At 59.4% G+C, this 16399-nt stretch overlaps 1 protein-coding gene across 4 annotated transcripts in view; it reads right to left on the reverse strand.

Moving 5' to 3' along the window:
* Positions 1 to 16399, reverse strand: part of ASS1 (argininosuccinate synthase 1) — a 50990-nt gene that overhangs the window by 19963 nt on the left and 14628 nt on the right. For all 4 annotated transcript variants that reach the window (XR_003432438.1, XR_003432439.1, XM_027104529.1 and 1 more), the window contains exons 5-9: positions 13699 to 13755; positions 11669 to 11743; positions 8337 to 8407; positions 7733 to 7763; positions 2569 to 2659 (exon numbers count right to left, since the gene is read on the reverse strand). Coding sequence is in view for 2 of the 4 variants with exons in the window: in XM_027104529.1 (XP_026960330.1) it covers positions 2569 to 2659; positions 7733 to 7763; positions 8337 to 8407; positions 11669 to 11743; positions 13699 to 13755 (325 nt within the window). In the remaining 2 variants the exon portion in view is untranslated. The remainder of the gene's footprint in view (positions 1 to 2568; positions 2660 to 7732; positions 7764 to 8336; positions 8408 to 11668; positions 11744 to 13698; positions 13756 to 16399) is intronic.

Genomic DNA, 16399 nt, shown 5'->3' on the forward strand with positions numbered 1-16399 from the left:
GTGAAATTGGAACCAGCCCCTGAACTAATTGAATTTCACGCTCCACCATTGTCTTACGAGGCAGTAACCGGGAGTACCTTCTGTCCCACCAGTTACGGGGCGGGGGGAGCGCCTGGCTGAGGTGCGGCTGAGCTCACACACACACACACACACACATGCACACACGCATGCACGCACACAAACACGCACGCACACACACACACACACACACACACACACACGGCCCCTGGCCACGTCTGTCAGGCGGACCCCCAAGCCCCAACCCTGTACCCCAGACCCGCACACAGCCATCTGATTGACGGGGTGAAATGATGCCCGCGCCAGCAGGCAAGGTGCTGGAGGCGTCTGCATTCTGAGAAGTTGGGTCTGGGGTGGCAGGAGGGCAGGAGGGAGGCAGCCGCTCGGGGAGGGAAGGGCCGAGTCAGGGGGGGGGGCTGGAGGGGGGCAGTGTGTGGGTTCGGGGTTGACTCTGAATAGCAAGGGGCGCTTTCTCGAGCGGTGTGAAATGAGCAATAAATGTATTAGAGGACTAACAAGAGAGCTGTAACAGTGACAAAGAAAAGCTGTTCAAAGTTGGCGGCTAATCCCCCACCCATCTGCCCAGCTCATTACCATGTGGCCGGCCATCGGGTGCCAATCAGGCCTCAATAGCGGCTTTCGAGTCTTTATTAGCCGGGCGCCGCCTGGAGGGGCTGCGCTCAGGGGCTGTCAGCCTCACCATTCTTAACCCCCATTTCCAGGGGTTTTATAACTTGGTTGTAAATTGCTATTAAATGTAAGTCTGCCCAATAATGAACCTTAAGCCCCTCTCGCCACCCCCCGCCTCTCCCCTCTCCCTTTCTCTCCCTCCGGGTCCTATTATGGCCCTCGCGGGGCCTTGGATGGGGCTTGCCCCAGAGAGGAGCGGACATTGTTGGTGCTGCTGCCGGAGAAAGCCTCTTAGCCTTTAAAATAGTTAATAATTAGATTAAAACTTCAAATAAATTAACTAGAGAGTGAATGGGGAGTAGCCGAGGAGGGTTCCTCCCGTCTACTTTTTTCTTTTTTTTCCAGACAGTCCCCAGATCATTAAAATGGATCACGTTTCTTCTCGGGCTCAGCGCCTGTGTTCAGGACCCTACGCTGCCTCCTGCCCACCCTCACCGCCCTCCCAGTTTTCCGGGGGACCTGGGGTGGGGCGTGCAGCCTGGGTTCATCTCACCGTCTTCTCAGAGATGATGCCCAAAGAGGCCCCACGCCAGCACAGCCCTGGGGCAGAGAGAGTGGGCCTAAGCTGGACTTAGTGCTCCAGCTACCTTTAGGGACCTTAGACTAAGGGCCTTTTGGTCCCCAGGGGGCATGAAATTCAAGGGTTTGAACTGACAGCGGCAGGGCGGGGTGCGGGGGGAGCGATGAAAATGCCCGATGACTTGGTCAGGCTCTTGGGAAAGGCCGGGAGGAGGCAGTTTACTAAAGTACCAACAGGCTTTTTTCCCAGCGCCTCACTCCATACCCCGTGCTCGGCACCTGCGAGCATCCTTTCTGTGGCCCATTTTACAGGCGAGTGAGCCTGAGGCCCAGAAGGGTGAAGCTGGTTGTCAAGGTCACACTGGCAGGTGAGAGCAGGGGATCTATCCGGGCCCCTGCTTGCCCCTCCCCATCCTCCGTCTCCGAGGTGCCTTGGGAAAGGCCTCTCTGCAGAGCCCCCTCCCTCTGCTCCCTCCCTGCAGCTGCCTGGTGCACAGAAGGGCCAGCCTCCCTGCCTGGGCTTGGGATGCCCTCACGCCCCCTCTTGGTTCCTCCGTCTCTGCCTCTCCGATTTCTGCAGCCTCCTGGAAAAGTCCTCTCCTTGGACACTCTGAGCCCTCACCTTGAACCTGGTCCTGCTCCTTCCATTACCCAGCATGCCTTTCTTTCCCTCCATCTTTCAGGGCAAGGGGGTTGTCCCTGGTGCCAGGCTCAAGGCTAGGCACTCAGTTCAGGCCAGCAAACACTTCAAGATGAGGAGATCAGGACACAAGCAAGAGTGGCAGCAGCTTTGAACCCAGGATGGGGGTTAGGGAGACGCATCAAACAGCTAACTCAGGACTAGCTATGGGGTCAGGGGGCCCCCGAGGCTGGCTCTGTAAGACTCATAACTGGCTGAGCACCTCTGTGGTGCAGGGCCCTGCGCTGGATACACTTCATCCAGATCTTATTCTATACCATGAAAACATGAGGCAGTGGATACTCTTTTATCCCCAGTTTACAGATGAGGAAACTGAGGCCAGGAAGGTGGAGTGACTTGCCCAAAGGGCCAAAGCAGTCGGCAAGTGGTTGCTCAGGGGCTAGAATGCTCCCTCCAGACCTGGTGCCCACGAACTGACGGACACCAGCAGAGGGTGCTTCTTCCCAAGCCTGGAGGCTTCCACAGATCACACCATCTGGGGAGGCGACAGTGGGGAACATTTGAAGCCCCAGCCTGGACCCTGGCTTCCAGGAACACAGGACGGATGCAGAGGACTCGTGCCCAGGCTCCCGGGCAAAGAGGGGAAAAGAGCCAGGGCCCCAAGAGGCCACGCCTTGGAGTCCTGACAGGCGGGCACCTACCTTTCTTGAACTCGATCTCAAGGATGTCTGGGCTGTTGGGGGCTTTGGCCGGGTCCTGGGTCTTTGTGTAGAGGCCTGGAGGCGCTTGGTTCTGACAAAAGACAGAAAGAGGTTGGAGGGCGGTGTACCAGAGCCAAACCGTGCCATGCCGGCCCCTGGACACCCTGCCTGCAGCCCCCTGCGCCCCTCTCCAGAGCCAGGGCGCTGCTGGCGCTTGCCATCGGCTGGCCAGTCCGGCGGGCCTCCCAGCCCCCCACCCGGAGCCAGCCCCGCTTGCCAGGGGCCTGGGAAACAAAGGGCTCAAGAAATCAGACAATTTTTCCCCTCAACTTGATCTCATCTTTTTCTTTGACGCCCCCGCAGCTGGAGGTAGAATACAGCGGGAGGAGCCAGTCAGGCAGGAAAAGCGTGACTTCGGGGGAGCGAGGCGCTAGGCGGGCTTCCCGGGAGCGGCTCAGGCGCACACGCTCTCCCCGGCACCGGGAATTGGGGTTTATTCTGCAGTGACCGCAAAGCTAATGACTGCGCGTGACCCCAGCAGGTGCTCTGGCGAGCAGAGCCGTCCCCGGGGTCCCCGAGGTTAATACTCACAGGGAGAAAAGAGAAGAGCAAAGCAAAAACCCATTTGAAAACGCATCAACCTTTATGTATATTTTTTTCTTGGGCGTGTTGGAAAACGGGCCTCTCCCTCATCTTGATGAAGCAGCGGAGGGGCCACGGGCTGCCTGGAACTCTGCAAGTCCCTCCTGCCTCCCGCTCCCGAGGCCCTGACCGGCCCCCTACCCCCCACCCCCGCCCCCAGGCTGTGGCTTGGACACTTGCCACGGTGGGGGCCGGGGCCCTTAGGGCCTGACTGCTCAAGTCCGTCCCAGGGGGCAGGCCAGGGCCCAGCACTGTTATCCACCTGCGGACATCCTGGGAAGTGCAGTCCCTTAAATCTTGCCTTTCAAAACCCTGCAAACATTCCCATGCCACTTTGCAACTGCAGCTTCCTTTGTGTTCTCTGCAGCCCCGTTTGGTAAGAAGGTCAAGTACTGTTACCCCACCTATGGAGGAAGAACTAGAGGCGGAGGGGGACTGTAGGTGCAACCCTGTATGCTGTGTGGAGGTGGGGGCCACATGGCCCAGGGCAGGAAGCCCACGAGGCCCTCAACAATGATGTGTTGGATTTCAGAGTGGTGGAAAATGCCCCCAAAGCCAGGAGTCGAGACCTCAGGCTATGGGGTCTTGAGCAAGTTGCTTCACCCGTTCGAGCCTCGGTTTTCTCATCTGTAAAATGGGGGGAAATGATACCTGCCTTTGACTGCCTTACAATTTAAATGTATAGACAATTTTTATATTTTTTTACTGGACATGAAAATCACCCAAGAAGATGCCAGAGAGGGCCTGGTGCGCTGTAACCTGCCCTGGCGACAGGACTGCTGGGACAGCCTCCTGGTGATGCCACCCTCCGAGAAGAGCTGCTCCAGGAGAGGTGGGGCCGCCAGGAGTTCCTCAGATCCCTCATCTGCGGTCACTTTGCCTGCTGGTTCTATGTCAGGGTGTGACCAACCATCCCGGTTCCCATACCCTGAGAAACCCCCCAGTCCTGGGCGAACAGAGACAGGTGGTCCTTCCAGCTTTACTTCTGAGCCCAGATGGAGCTGGTGATGAAGCCCTCACACCTCCAAAGGGCTGTGTGGCTTGAGGCCAGCTGCATCCCTTCATCTGTTTCCATGTGTGGGGCAGGAACAAGAACCCAGAACGGACCTCCAAGACAGACCCAAGGAGAAGGAGGGTCCTTAGGGACCTCCAGCCTGATGCCTCCATGGACCAGTTGGAAAACTAAAGGCAAAGAAGCCGCTTGTCCAGATCACACCACCCCACCCCGTCGGCATGGGACTCAGCCCCGAGGACCCCAGAATCCCTATCCTGTGCTCTTTCCATCACCCCATGCTGTTTCCCAGCCGCTCCGCCAAGAAACAGCACCAGGGATGTGGCCAGAGACAGCTCGGGCATCAGGCTGGTTTCAGAGTAATGCCCGGCTCCCCAGGCCCTACCAGGTCCTGCCGACCTCCACATTCGTTGGGAACAGACGGGCCCGAGGGCCATCCTTGGCCATAAGGCAAAGTGAAACAGGGCTTGGGACCTCCGGGTGACCAACAGGACTCCAGAGCTCCTTTCCCACCTGCCCGGGGCTCCTCACTGGCTGTCCAGCCCAGCCTGAACTCAAAGCAGGTACCAGCGCTGAGAGCCCGGGCGCCTCCACCTGAGGCCGCCTCCCCCCCTCACCTCCACCTGTTCTGCGCCTGCCGGCCCATCAGTTCCCAAACACTTGACGGAGCCACGAACAGGATGAGAATGTCTGCACTGGGAGGAGAGAGGAGGTGGGAAGCCCTCGAGGGACCAGCATCCCAGCTCTCTGCAGTGGGAAGTAGGAGCTTCTGACACCCTGACGGCACCGATTAAATAAAATAACTAAATAGAAATAAAGAGACATTTGCTTTGCATTCCAAGGTGGCACACGCCTGCCTCCTTTTTACTCTCCCTCCTAAAAGCCCAGTTCAAATGACAAATAGTTTGTTGCTGAGTATCAATAACATCTATTTATCCATCCCAGCGGGAGGGCTCACTTCCAATGTCATCTTGGGGGGGGCGGTGTTGGGGGAGGGAAGAGAGTGAAGAAAAAAAAGAGAGAGAGAGAGTGGGAGGGGGGATGGGGAGAGGGCGAAAGAAAGCATGAAACAGGGCCGAGAAGGAGAAATTGAAAGCAAATGGCCCATGAACTAAACCATGATGTACAGGCATGATCGATGCTGCAAATGGTTTATTCATCCATCAGATATGGCGGGCCGGCAACTGAATGCACTCTTTCACTGTGGGCTGTATGAAGTTAGAGCAAGTAAATTTCTATCTTTCTTCGCATTAGCTGCCTCATTGCCCTTCAATCAGCCCTCATGGAGGCAGAAAATGGCTCCGCCATCTGCCTTCGAACCCTCCCCTCAGCAGGTCTCGGGCTTTTTCTGGAGAGGGGGAGGGGGCACCGGTTCCCTGAAGCTCTGTCTCCCCAGCACCTTCCAAGGGGCCCGAGGCTGCCCGGGGTACAGCGTTCCTCCACCGTGGAGAGTAGTGCCCCCGGGCCCCTAGCGGCTTCCCCCTCATTCCTGGGATCTACTGGTGGCAATGGGAGGACAACAGGCTCCCCTGGCCTGCACCCTGCAGCGGAGCTGCCTGGGAAAGCAGGGCCACAGGGGCCAGACCCTGGGTCCCTCTGCCTGGCCCTACACTTCTCAGCGGGGATGTTGTCTCCCCCTCGACTCACACGCAGCCCAGCCTTTCCTGCCTGATGAGAGGGGTCCTTAGGGAACCTTGGCTCCTTCCTCCCCAAATAATCTTAGCTGGCTTGAGGAGGGAGGGCAGGACCCCTGGCTCCATGATTGAGGCCTTGCCCTGTGCTAGGAACAGGCCAAGTGCTTTCGATGCCCCAGGAGAGAGGTGTTGTGATTGACCACTGTTTGCATAAAGAGTCAGAGGTTCAGAGAGGTTGGGTAACTTGCCCAAGGTTGCACAGCAATAGAAGCAGTCAGGATTCAGACCCAGGTTTCAGATCTCTGGGAGCCAAGCACTAACTTTCCCACCTTGACTGGGTGGTAGAATCCTGAAAAATGCACTCTTTATCACTTACTTACCCATCCACTACCCTCATTTCTAATGAGGGGAGGGGACCTGCACTGCCCGGCACTGCCTGAGAGGCAATTTCCCCTCTGGCCTTGGCTCTGCTCCCCCAGTCCTGAGGTGAGAGCGCCACAGGCCGCTACAGAAGCGGTAGGATGGTTGCCCAGCGGGCCTGGAGCCTGGGGGACACCCACCTGCAAGCTGGCTGCCTGCCGCGCTCAGCCCCCTCCGTCCCCCCCACCCACACGGCACTGGCTGACTGCCTAATTAGGGGTGGCTGGCCCGAGTGCCCTGGGGTCCGCAGAGCATGAACTGGAAAAGCCCGGGGCCGGCAGGCAGCCCCCAGGGGATGAAGGCGCAGGCTCTCCTGAGCGACGCGGCTGTGCTGAGCTGGGTGCGGAAGGGAGGTGCGGGTCGCTGGGGAACCACAGAGGCCGGAGGGCCACTCCGGCGATGGGGCGACACGGCCACCAGGCCTGCTCCCTTGCTGAGCAGCTGGTGCCCCGGGGCAAGTCACTTCCCTGGGCCTCAAGTTTCCTCACTCACGAAACCAGGAGGCTCAGAGGCAGCAGCGGAGGAAAGCGAGCCGGGAAAATGCCAATGCCAGGCCTGGCTCCAGAAACGGTCACTGGTTCGCGTTATATTATTGCCAACTCCGACCAAGAGGCCTGGTGCCTGTGGGGAGCCACCCGGGGCCAGGCAGGGCTCCAGCTCACCCTACCTCCCCCAAAGCACCCAGCCTCCTCCACTCCAGCTGGTCTTCCTGGACCCCCCAGGCCCGGCCTCCCAGCACACTTCTCCCCTAACATCAGACGAGCACCCCACCCCCAAAGCAGCCACCCGCCGGGGGTGGTGTTGGGGGGTGGTGGGGGGTGGTGCACGGGGGCTGAGCCGGGCAATGCAGACACAGTCCTTCAGGGACAAAGAGACTTTTCTCTTCCCAGGGTAGATCTCCTCCATCTCCCACGGTGGGCGGGGGGGAGATACAAAGGAAAACCCCCCAGGGAGAGAAATCCTAAACTTCAAACACGGCCGAGGCCCAGCCTGGGAGGCTGGGGACAGGGGCATCAGGGCGGCCTGACGCAGGCGGGCACAGGCCCAGACGAATGGGTCCTGAGGCTCTGATCTGTGCCACCTCCCCCGATGGCAGCAGCGGCCTGAGAGGGCACAGGCTGGGCCCTCCCACAAGTGTCTCATCTGCCTAATTGCTTCTTTATTGTCTCACAATCACGCTCTGGCTCTATGCTGCCCTGAAATATTTCCTTCTCCTATTCATCCCAACAGCAATTAGGAAAAGAGCACCAGAGAAGGGGGTGGATCTTAAAACGCGGTGTGGAGTGGCCAGGCGGCGGGGCGCCCGGTGGGGAGGGTCGGGGAACACAGGCCGGACTCGGCCCCAGCCCCACGCCCGGCCCCCCGTGAAATTTCAAATTAGGCTACAAACACACCAGACAGTGTCGGCACAGGGCAGCCACCGCTAGGCAGCCGGCTTGGGGAAATGGGGAATTACCTTGGGGTTCTCCAGGATTCCAGCCTCGTAGCTGTAGGGGAGAAGAAAGATGGGGGTCAGTGGAGGGGGGCAGAGGGACACAGCCTTGACACCCCTACCCCCAACGTAAGTCCCGTCTGTCCTTTTATCTCTGCCAAAGCAACCGCTACCAAGCCCGCCTGGAACTTTCTGGGCCACCGCAGTTGGCCGTGGGAGCTGCAGGCTACAAGCGAGGGCCTGGGACACTTCCCTCAGTCTTCAGGGCGCCAGATCCAGGGGGCCTTCTCAGAGGGCTGTTCCCAGATGCTGTTCCCTCTGCTTTCGATGCCCTTCCCGGAGCCCCGGCCGGTCCCTCCTCATCCTTAAGGTTCTAACCTCAAATGCCACTTGCTCAGAGAAGCCCTCCCTGACACCCCAGCAGAGGCCAGGTGCCCTTTATCTACGGCTGGCACTCAGCAGAGCTGCAGCGAGAGCTGGGAATGAGGTGGCCTGTCCTCCTCGAGGCCCCCGGGCTCCGTAAGGGCAGGGACCGCACGTCGTGTGGGCCACCACTACATCCCGGCCCGACGCAGACAGGCGCCCACTGACGCTAAGCAGAGCAGTGGACAGGTGGGCGACGTCTTACCTGATGTGCATCAGATTCTCGTCCATGCTCCACGGGTTCTTGGGGGTGACTGGGACGGGAATTCCATGTCGCTGCAGGTAAGAGGCAACACCGCGTTGGCGTGAGGCAGCTTGAAGTAGACACAAGGGTCAGGCCCAGCTGCCTTGGTTTTCTTTCAAGGTCAGAGACATCCCCAACCTCTGGCTCCCATGCAGGCAAGGCCCTGGACGCACCTCTGGTTTCCTTCCCCTCCCCCAGGCTGCTCAGGGAGGGAGTGAGGGCCCATTTCCAGACATGCCCAGGCAGAAACTATAAGACCCTGTGTCTGAGATGCTGTGGAGTGGATGCTGGCCTTGGAGGTTTCTTCCAGAAGATTCTGAGTCTATACTTCAAGTGCCCCCCGAAGCACTTAAGAGTGTGCCAGGCGGTGTGCCGAGGGTCTCCCAGCACCACCGGCTGAGCCCCACCATGGCCCTATGAGCCGGGAGCTGGAATGGACCCAACTTCCAATGTGGATCTCATCTGCACCCAGAGGCGCTTAACATCCACCCAAGGAAGCGAGAGGCGCCCACGAGAGCTGCTCGCTCAGGACACTTGTTTACGGGGCATGGCCGGCCGCTTCCCGGGGCCACTTCTCCCCACTGCCCAGCAGTCACCACACACATCACTCTGCAGCCCTGAACAGGAAGAGCCCCCTCCTCCCTGTTGCTTCTGATTATGTTTTGCTTCCCAGGTGATCCGTGCCTTGGTCCAAGGAGAAAAGTTATCCCTCCGGAGACCCTGGGCCTGAAAGGCTGTAGGTGACACTTGGAAGGTCTTTCGGGTTAAAGATGCGGCTGGCTTCCTGAGCTGCCCCGTGCTGCCCTGGCTGACACCTGGTTGGACCCAGCACGTGCATTACATCCTGCTTTCCTCTCCTGGGCTTACCGGGCACAAAAGCGGAGTGGCCCAGCCGGGCCCCCTTTAAGTCAGCGAGATCGTCCGCTCCGCCTCCCAGGCCCCCTTTCAGCACCTCGCCCCCTGGGTGGGTCCCCCAACCTGGCCAGCTCAGGGTCCCACAGCCTCCACCAGCATCGCCCCGTCTCCCTTAATGGGGCTCTGCCCAGGCTCAGCTCACGCCCACAACTAAGATTCTAGAGGCTTCCTCCAGGGAGCCGCTGTTTCCGTCATCAGAACCTTAAAATTTCAAAATGAATTAGGTTATCCCCTCTTGATTTTTGTCCAGCTTTACCCAGAGGCTCCTTTTAAAAGAAACAGCCCACACCCACTCTAAAATGTGCGTACTCTTCAATGCAAACCACGTGGGCAAGTGGAGCACCTCACTTAGAGGCCGATCAACGGCAGACGAAGCTGCCCAGAGTCAAATCCACACGCTCGCCCTGTGCCGTCTCCAGGTAGAGTGGCCAGGTGTGGGGACCAGGACCCTGTGCCAGATGGGCTGAAATCCCCTCAGAGAGGACTCCCCGGGCTGGGGGCTGAGAAAACCAGCAGGCGGGTTCCCTGGAGCCTTTCTTCTGGGGGTTGGTTTGGAAACACTCTTGCCTTTCCTCTTTCTCACTGGGGCTCCATCCGAGCGAACGGGAGGTAAGGGGCGGAGGAGGGAGGAACGGGATGGGCAGCCCTTCCTCAGCAGTGAGATATATACAAATGCCAGACATAGTCCCTCAACCAAAGAGATTTGCTTCCCCTCCCCTCTCCATCCTGAGCTCCCCGCCAACACACACACACCGAAAATTCTGGATGCAATTGAGGACAGAAAACAAAACCATCTTCAGCATGTACACAGGAGACTGCCCTGCTTTCCAGCCCCCGACCTTGCACACTGGCTCTAAAAGAATTATGGTGACAGTGATAAGGATGGGGTGATTCTAAGTGTTTTTCCCTTGGACGATGGATTTGCGGGGAGGTGGAAAGCGATGCTAATGCTTGTTTCCGATGAGTCTCCTAACAGCACCTTGTGGCCTTGACGACTTAGGAATCCTGAAAGCAGGGCTTTTCAAAGCCCCATTGATTTCCGTCTCAGCTGAAGCAGCTGCCTGGCTCTGAATTTTGGACAGAGTCTGCTTGCTGCTCTGTCATTCTGGTCACTCCCCGGGTGCAGGGACACTGCCTCCGTCCTGGAATGTGGTCAGATTGCCGAGAGCTCAATTCTGATCCCAGCCTCCGAGGGAGGGTCGGTGGCCGGAGACACGGACTCATCTCTCCGGGGCAAACTTTCCTGTTTAAAAGCTTATTTGAGACAGTAGCTGGGCCAAGGGGCTTCTCCCCAAAATCTGGGAAGGAGGGACAACAATACCGCCGAAATTCATCTTTTCTGGAAAAACCAGGGGCCGCTTTTGTCTGGGAGCTACGGAAATGAAGGGCAGCGTATGGGTCAGGCCTCTTGAACCACAACTGCAGGCGTAAGAATGTAGATGGGCGGGGGTCTCCATGCATCGCTCTTAAAGATAAAACGTGCTTCGTGTTCTGTATCAAGGAGACCAAGGAGGGGAAAAAAGCCTGTAACCTTGTTCTCTTAATAGCTCTGCTATTTGAAAATTTGTTTGGCAACATATGGACTTGCTCTTGTAAACTCCCCTTTTAATAATAAAACAACAGATGGTAGAGGAGATCTTTCCTCCGAGCTCTCCAGGTCTTAATGGGATGCTGGCGGTAGGGGCAGGGCTGCGTCCCCGCTGCGTCCCCTACCACGCGGCCCCTTGGCCGCGGCAGGAGCTCACAGCCAGCGCTGGTGACTGCTGTTTAAAACCCCGAGCAATTTTCTGGTGTGTGCACGGGGTTGCTTTCCCCTGTCTGACTGATTGAGGCTGTTTGTCAGGGGCTGCCATTGAGTCGCTAAAAAGAAAGGTACCCTGGGGAGTGGCTACGGATCCTGATGCAAAACTTCTAACATGGTTTACTGCAACTTGTACTTCAAAAGCGCTGGCGCGACAGAAGTCTTTGTCCGCCTCTGCCCCTCGGAGCGCCTACCTGTCCCTGGGAAAGCACTGGGGACAATTAGGTAACGGAGGGGCACACAACAGCCGGGCCCACACCCCCCATCTGCCCATCCCCTGAGCGACACACACCGCAGATGTGGCAGTTGGAACAGGAAGCAGAGGGGGCCCGTCGCCCTCCTGCTCGGCGGACTGGGGGCTCCCTTGGGAGATGCCCCTGGCAGTGACCACACCTCAGCGGAGCCGGCCCAGGGAACAGGTGTAACGGGGCGGAGGGTAGCAGCCAGGGCAGAGGTTCAGTTTCCAGGCGTGGGTATCGGTCCCAGCCCCGTGCCTCTGGCCTAGACAACCCCCTTGGAGGGCTGTGCCTGGGGGGCACTGGGCCAGGGCCAGGGTGATGGTGGGGTCTGGCCATACCTTCGCGTACTCCATCAGATCGTTGCGGCCCTGGAACCGGTTGTAGAACTCGGGCATCCTCCAGGGAGCGATGACCTGGACATGGGGCAAGGAGTCAGGCCCTGGCTTTAAGCTGCAGAGCTGGCCGCTCTGGTAAGGGGCCTGAGGCTCCACTGGGCACCTGGGTGGGGGCTCTGTGTACCCCACGGGGTGTGGGCAGGGGAATGACACGGCCTGCCGTCCTAGAGGGTGGCTTTGGAGAGGCCCGAGCTCTGTGGCAGAATGGCCGTGCGTCCCCAGGCGGGTCCCTGCCCCTCTGGGCTTCAGTCTCTCCAGCTGAGACTTTGAACTAGATAGGCCTCAAGTTTCCTAATGGCACCCCTGTCCAGAGGGCCAGGAGCCCGCACCCCTGGTGACTAAGGAGGGGTTCACGTTGCTGCAGCTACACCGCCTGGCCCTGCTGCGGGGCAGTGAGGCCCATGCGACCTGCAACGTCCCCTGGCCCACCCCTCTTACTCCCCTCCCTTCCCCCTCCCCCGGGGCTGCTCTGGCTGGGGAAAGGAGGGGAGCTGGACCGAGTTCATCCCACCAGCCTGGGGGGTTGGGGACAAGTCCCCAACAAAATCTCCCGCTCAGCCGTGGAGCCAGCCAGGCCCCTGCCTCTGCCGACAGCAGCCTAATTGGGGTGGGGGTGTCACCTAGACGGACAAGCCGGTGTGATTTCCGGGCTGGGAAGCTGATGAGAGTGGCGTGCGTGGGGTCCCCCAGGCCTGGAATGAGCAGTGCCTGGGCGCGGAGCTCCCTCTGGCCTCATCCTAGGTCCCGGAGACCAGCCCGGGGCCCTGTCCCCAGCCCCATCCCACCAATGGCCTTGGCCTCTGCAGACAAAGACCCAGAAACCGGACACCCTGGCCCCCCAAGCTGCTGGGGGAACAGAGAATGGGGGTCGGGGAAGGGCCTCACGCCCACCCGCCTACAGCATCAACAGGCAGCTACCTTCCGGGGGGCTTCTCTGCCGCCTGGTGTTTGGGGTCAAAACAGATCATTAGAGTTCATTACCGCTCACCTCCAGGCCACTCTCACCCCCCAAGCAGCTGCTGGCTGGTTAAAGGGACAGAGAAAGATGTTCCACTTAAAAGAAAAAAAATGAAACCCCTTAGGGACCCTTGTGGGCTTGGGAGGGGCCCGTTTTCTGTAGCTTTCGCCCGAAGTGGGCTCAAAGGAGCTGGACACACGCCCGCCTGTGCCGTCCAAGATGGTACCCGGGCGCCACGTGTGACCACCACGGCCCGAATCATGGCCGGTCCCATCTAAGTGCAGAGCACACAGTGGGTCTCAAAGGGTTAGTACCAAAAGAATGTAAAACATCTCAGTAATTTTTTTACATCGATAACATGCTGAATGGTACCACTTTGGATACATAGGGTTCAATAAACCATAGTAAAATGATGTCACCTGTTGCTTTTTAACTTGATTTCTTTCTTTTTTTTTACGTGGCCACTAGAAAAACCGCGGTCGCCCTTGGGCCTTGTGTTTGTAGCATTTAGTGTGTTTCCATGGCTCGGCCTCACACCCTGGATGCCCAGGGGCCTGATCCTACTGACTCCTATCCCAGAAGAGAATCCAAGACCCCGGGGGTCACGGCTCAGGCAGCTGGGACGGGGAGGGCCTTAGCTGGGTGGCCCCCACTGGGGCTGAGAGGGCTGTGATCAGCCCAGATATTGGCCAATCGTGTCTCAGAATGGTTCCAATCTGCACCCGGGAAGCCAGACCCGGCTTGGTGAGGACCCTGGCGGACGGGCAGCCTCATCTTTCCCTCCAGTGCCTGACCCGCCCAGGCACCTGGGCAGTGTCTCGGGAAGGACAAATGGTCAGGGACAGAGTGTTGTCACCCTGCAGTTGGCGTGAGTGAAGGGAGCTCTCCATGGGAAAGAAGGGTGCCACCCACCACAAGGTCCCTGTCTGGAGAACCTCCCAGAACCCCATGCCCCATACCCCCAGGGGCCTCAGCCCCCAGCGCCCACCCTCTAGGGGGAGGAGCAACATCTTACCTTAATCTCGGGGGCCAGTGAGTAGCAGGTGAGCTCAAACCGGATCTGGTCGTTCCCCTGAAACGTGGAACGGGACGGTCAGGAGCCACAGAACAGGGACCAGTTGCGGGGGGTGGGGCCGCGGGCGGGGGCAATGCCGCATGACCTTCAGCGATGCACCCGAGAGCCACTCAGGGCGGACCCCCTGGGTGGCTCCCTTCTCCGCATGTGCTCACCTCCAACCTCACAACCTCCTGAGGTGGGTCCTACGAGCCTGTTTGAAAGATGAAGACTGGGCTTTCCTGGAGAGGGCTTTCTGCTCTGGACTTGAACCAGGGCTCCCCAAGTACAGAGCTGAGCTGTGCGGGCACTCAAGTGTGCAGGACGTGTGTCTATGTGTCCGCAAGATGCCCACGTGCCCCTTGTGTGCTGAGCTGTGATGGTCGTGACCTTGTGTGCACTGGTGTGTGAGGGGGCGTGCACACGGGTCATCACGTGTGTCTGCACTTCAGGGGGTGCACACACATGCAGGGCTGGAGGCCTGTCCCCGCCGAGACTCCAGGCAGCCCCCGAGCTGCCCACACGTCAGCCTCTTCCCGAGGGCCTCCCACCTGCCTGGCCCCGCCTGCCCCACTCCCACGGTTCCACGGTGCTTTGTCCAGAAAACCGGGAGTCCTGTCTCCTCTGGGAGCCTCAGTTTCCCTGTCTACACAGTGGCTGGCTGGGGTAGGGGTAGATCCAGGTGACCACCAAGGGCTCCTCTGCACAGAGAGGGAAACAGGCCCAGAGGTGGAAGGGACAAGTCCAAGGGCACAGAGCCTGCCCCAAGCCCGGGCACTGGGCCCCCACGGCCCCCACCAGCCTTGGGCAGGCGGCCCTGCCTCCCTGTGCCCGCGTCCTGTCCTCAGAGACAATGGCTGCCAGCCGCCCGCCCGCTTCCCATCAGCTCGGCAGCCTGGAGGGAGGCTTAAGCGCTGTGGAAATATCAGAGGGACCTCTCGCCTACTGTGAAAACTGCACGGGCGCAGCGAGGCAGCGGCGGGAATAACATGTTATTTTCCAGAGCCTTGTCAGGCGACGCGGAAATACAGGTTTCAGCCCCTCTGCTAGGAGCCAGGGGCTAAGGGGCCAAGGCCGCTCCTCTCTTGGTATCTCCAGGGCCACAGGCTGTGCGGGACCAGCCACCCCACTCACCCTCCATCCCATCCCTTCAGTGAGCGCCTACCATGCCCTGGCTGCCACACGGGAGAGCCACCTGGCACCAGCGGGATTTTTAACCCTGTTTTACAGATGAGGCAATTCAGCCTCAGAGAGGTGGAGTCACTTGCCCAGGGACACACAGCCAGCAGGCACCACTCCCATCCTAATAGCTCACAGTCAGGTAACGGGTCTGAGCTCCACGCATAATTCATTGAACCCTTACGGCAGCCCCTGAGGTGGGTTCTATTATTATCCCCATCTCACGGATGGGGAAACCGAGGCACAGGCTGTAAGACTTGCCCGAGGGCCAGTGACCAGCACAGTTCCTGGAGCAATGGTGTCTACAATACAAAGCAGACTTATTTTAGATTCGTAAAGCATATGGTCTAGTGTTGCATATCCTGGTGATTTTTTTTCTCCAGGGCTTCAAGTTTCCCCTAGCACAATGGCAGCCTGTGCCTCCTTGGACGGGCATGCCGGGCTGGGGTCTGCCCATCAGGATCGCCATGGGGACACCCATCTGTTCCCGAGCCAGAGACCCTCGCAGAAGCCAAACAGGCTCCCCAGGTTCAAACTCTGTCCCAGACAAGAGCCGAGGCCTGTCCAGTCCTTCCCTCCCTGACCCCAGGAGCCCCAGCTCCAGGGTGGCCCTGGCAGGCTCCCCGGGGACCGGGGAGGAGGTGCAGCAGGTCCCACGTGCTGATATACACGTGTGAGTGCGGGTGCCGCGCCCTCGGGGACTGCACGGGGCTCCCATCTGCTCCTGGCCTCACCATACAGATGGCGTCATTTCCAAACCCCTGCCGCCACACCCCTTCCCGAGCCTCAGGCTCCTGTTTCCAGGCCCGTCTTCCAAAACTGGGGGGAGGAAGGGGGCCCTCGAAGGGCCATCCCAGCTTCTGGGCAGCTCTCTGGTGGGGAGGATTCAGGGTCCCCGAGGATGTGTGAAGGGGTGGACCCCTGCTCTCTCTGCACCAGGTGCCGCCTGGGCTGGGCCCTGGGTGAGAAGCTGCCTCTGGCCTCCAGGCCTTTGCAGACGCTGCTCCTGCGGCCTGGGATGCCCTTCCTCCTGTCTCAGCATCACCGTCACCCCCTGCTGGCTCAGGGCTCCCAAGTCCCCTGTATGGGTGTCCCAGTGTGTGGAGGACAGCCAGGGATGGGTAGGTATTCAGTGGGGCGTTCAGTGAGCCAATGCATGAAGGCGACATCGGCGGGGCTGGAACAAGGGCCCGGAGGCCCTGGGTCTCTCCATCGCCCGACTTGGGAGCCAGAAGCTGGGAGAGGCCGGGGGCTCAGGACGGTCCCTGCTAGAACCTCCCCATCTGGGGAAGCCCCCCTGCAGTCTGCTTACACCCAGCTCTTTCTCTTCACTGCGAACCCCTTGCAGAAAGTTTGGCCGAGTGTCCTACCCAGATCTGCCTCTGGGTGCCAGCCTCCTGCAGGCCACACTCACTCACTCTGGACACCCATCTCCTGATGTGTAAAGTCACTGATGCGCCCCCCCCCCCCCCCCCCCCCCCCC

Source organism: Aethalodelphis obliquidens, unplaced genomic scaffold (assembly GCF_003676395.1).
Source record: "Aethalodelphis obliquidens isolate GAN/ISIS:26980383/991018 unplaced genomic scaffold, ASM367639v1 scaffold7, whole genome shotgun sequence".
In the NCBI taxonomy this organism is placed as follows: Eukaryota; Metazoa; Chordata; class Mammalia; order Artiodactyla; family Delphinidae; genus Aethalodelphis; species Aethalodelphis obliquidens.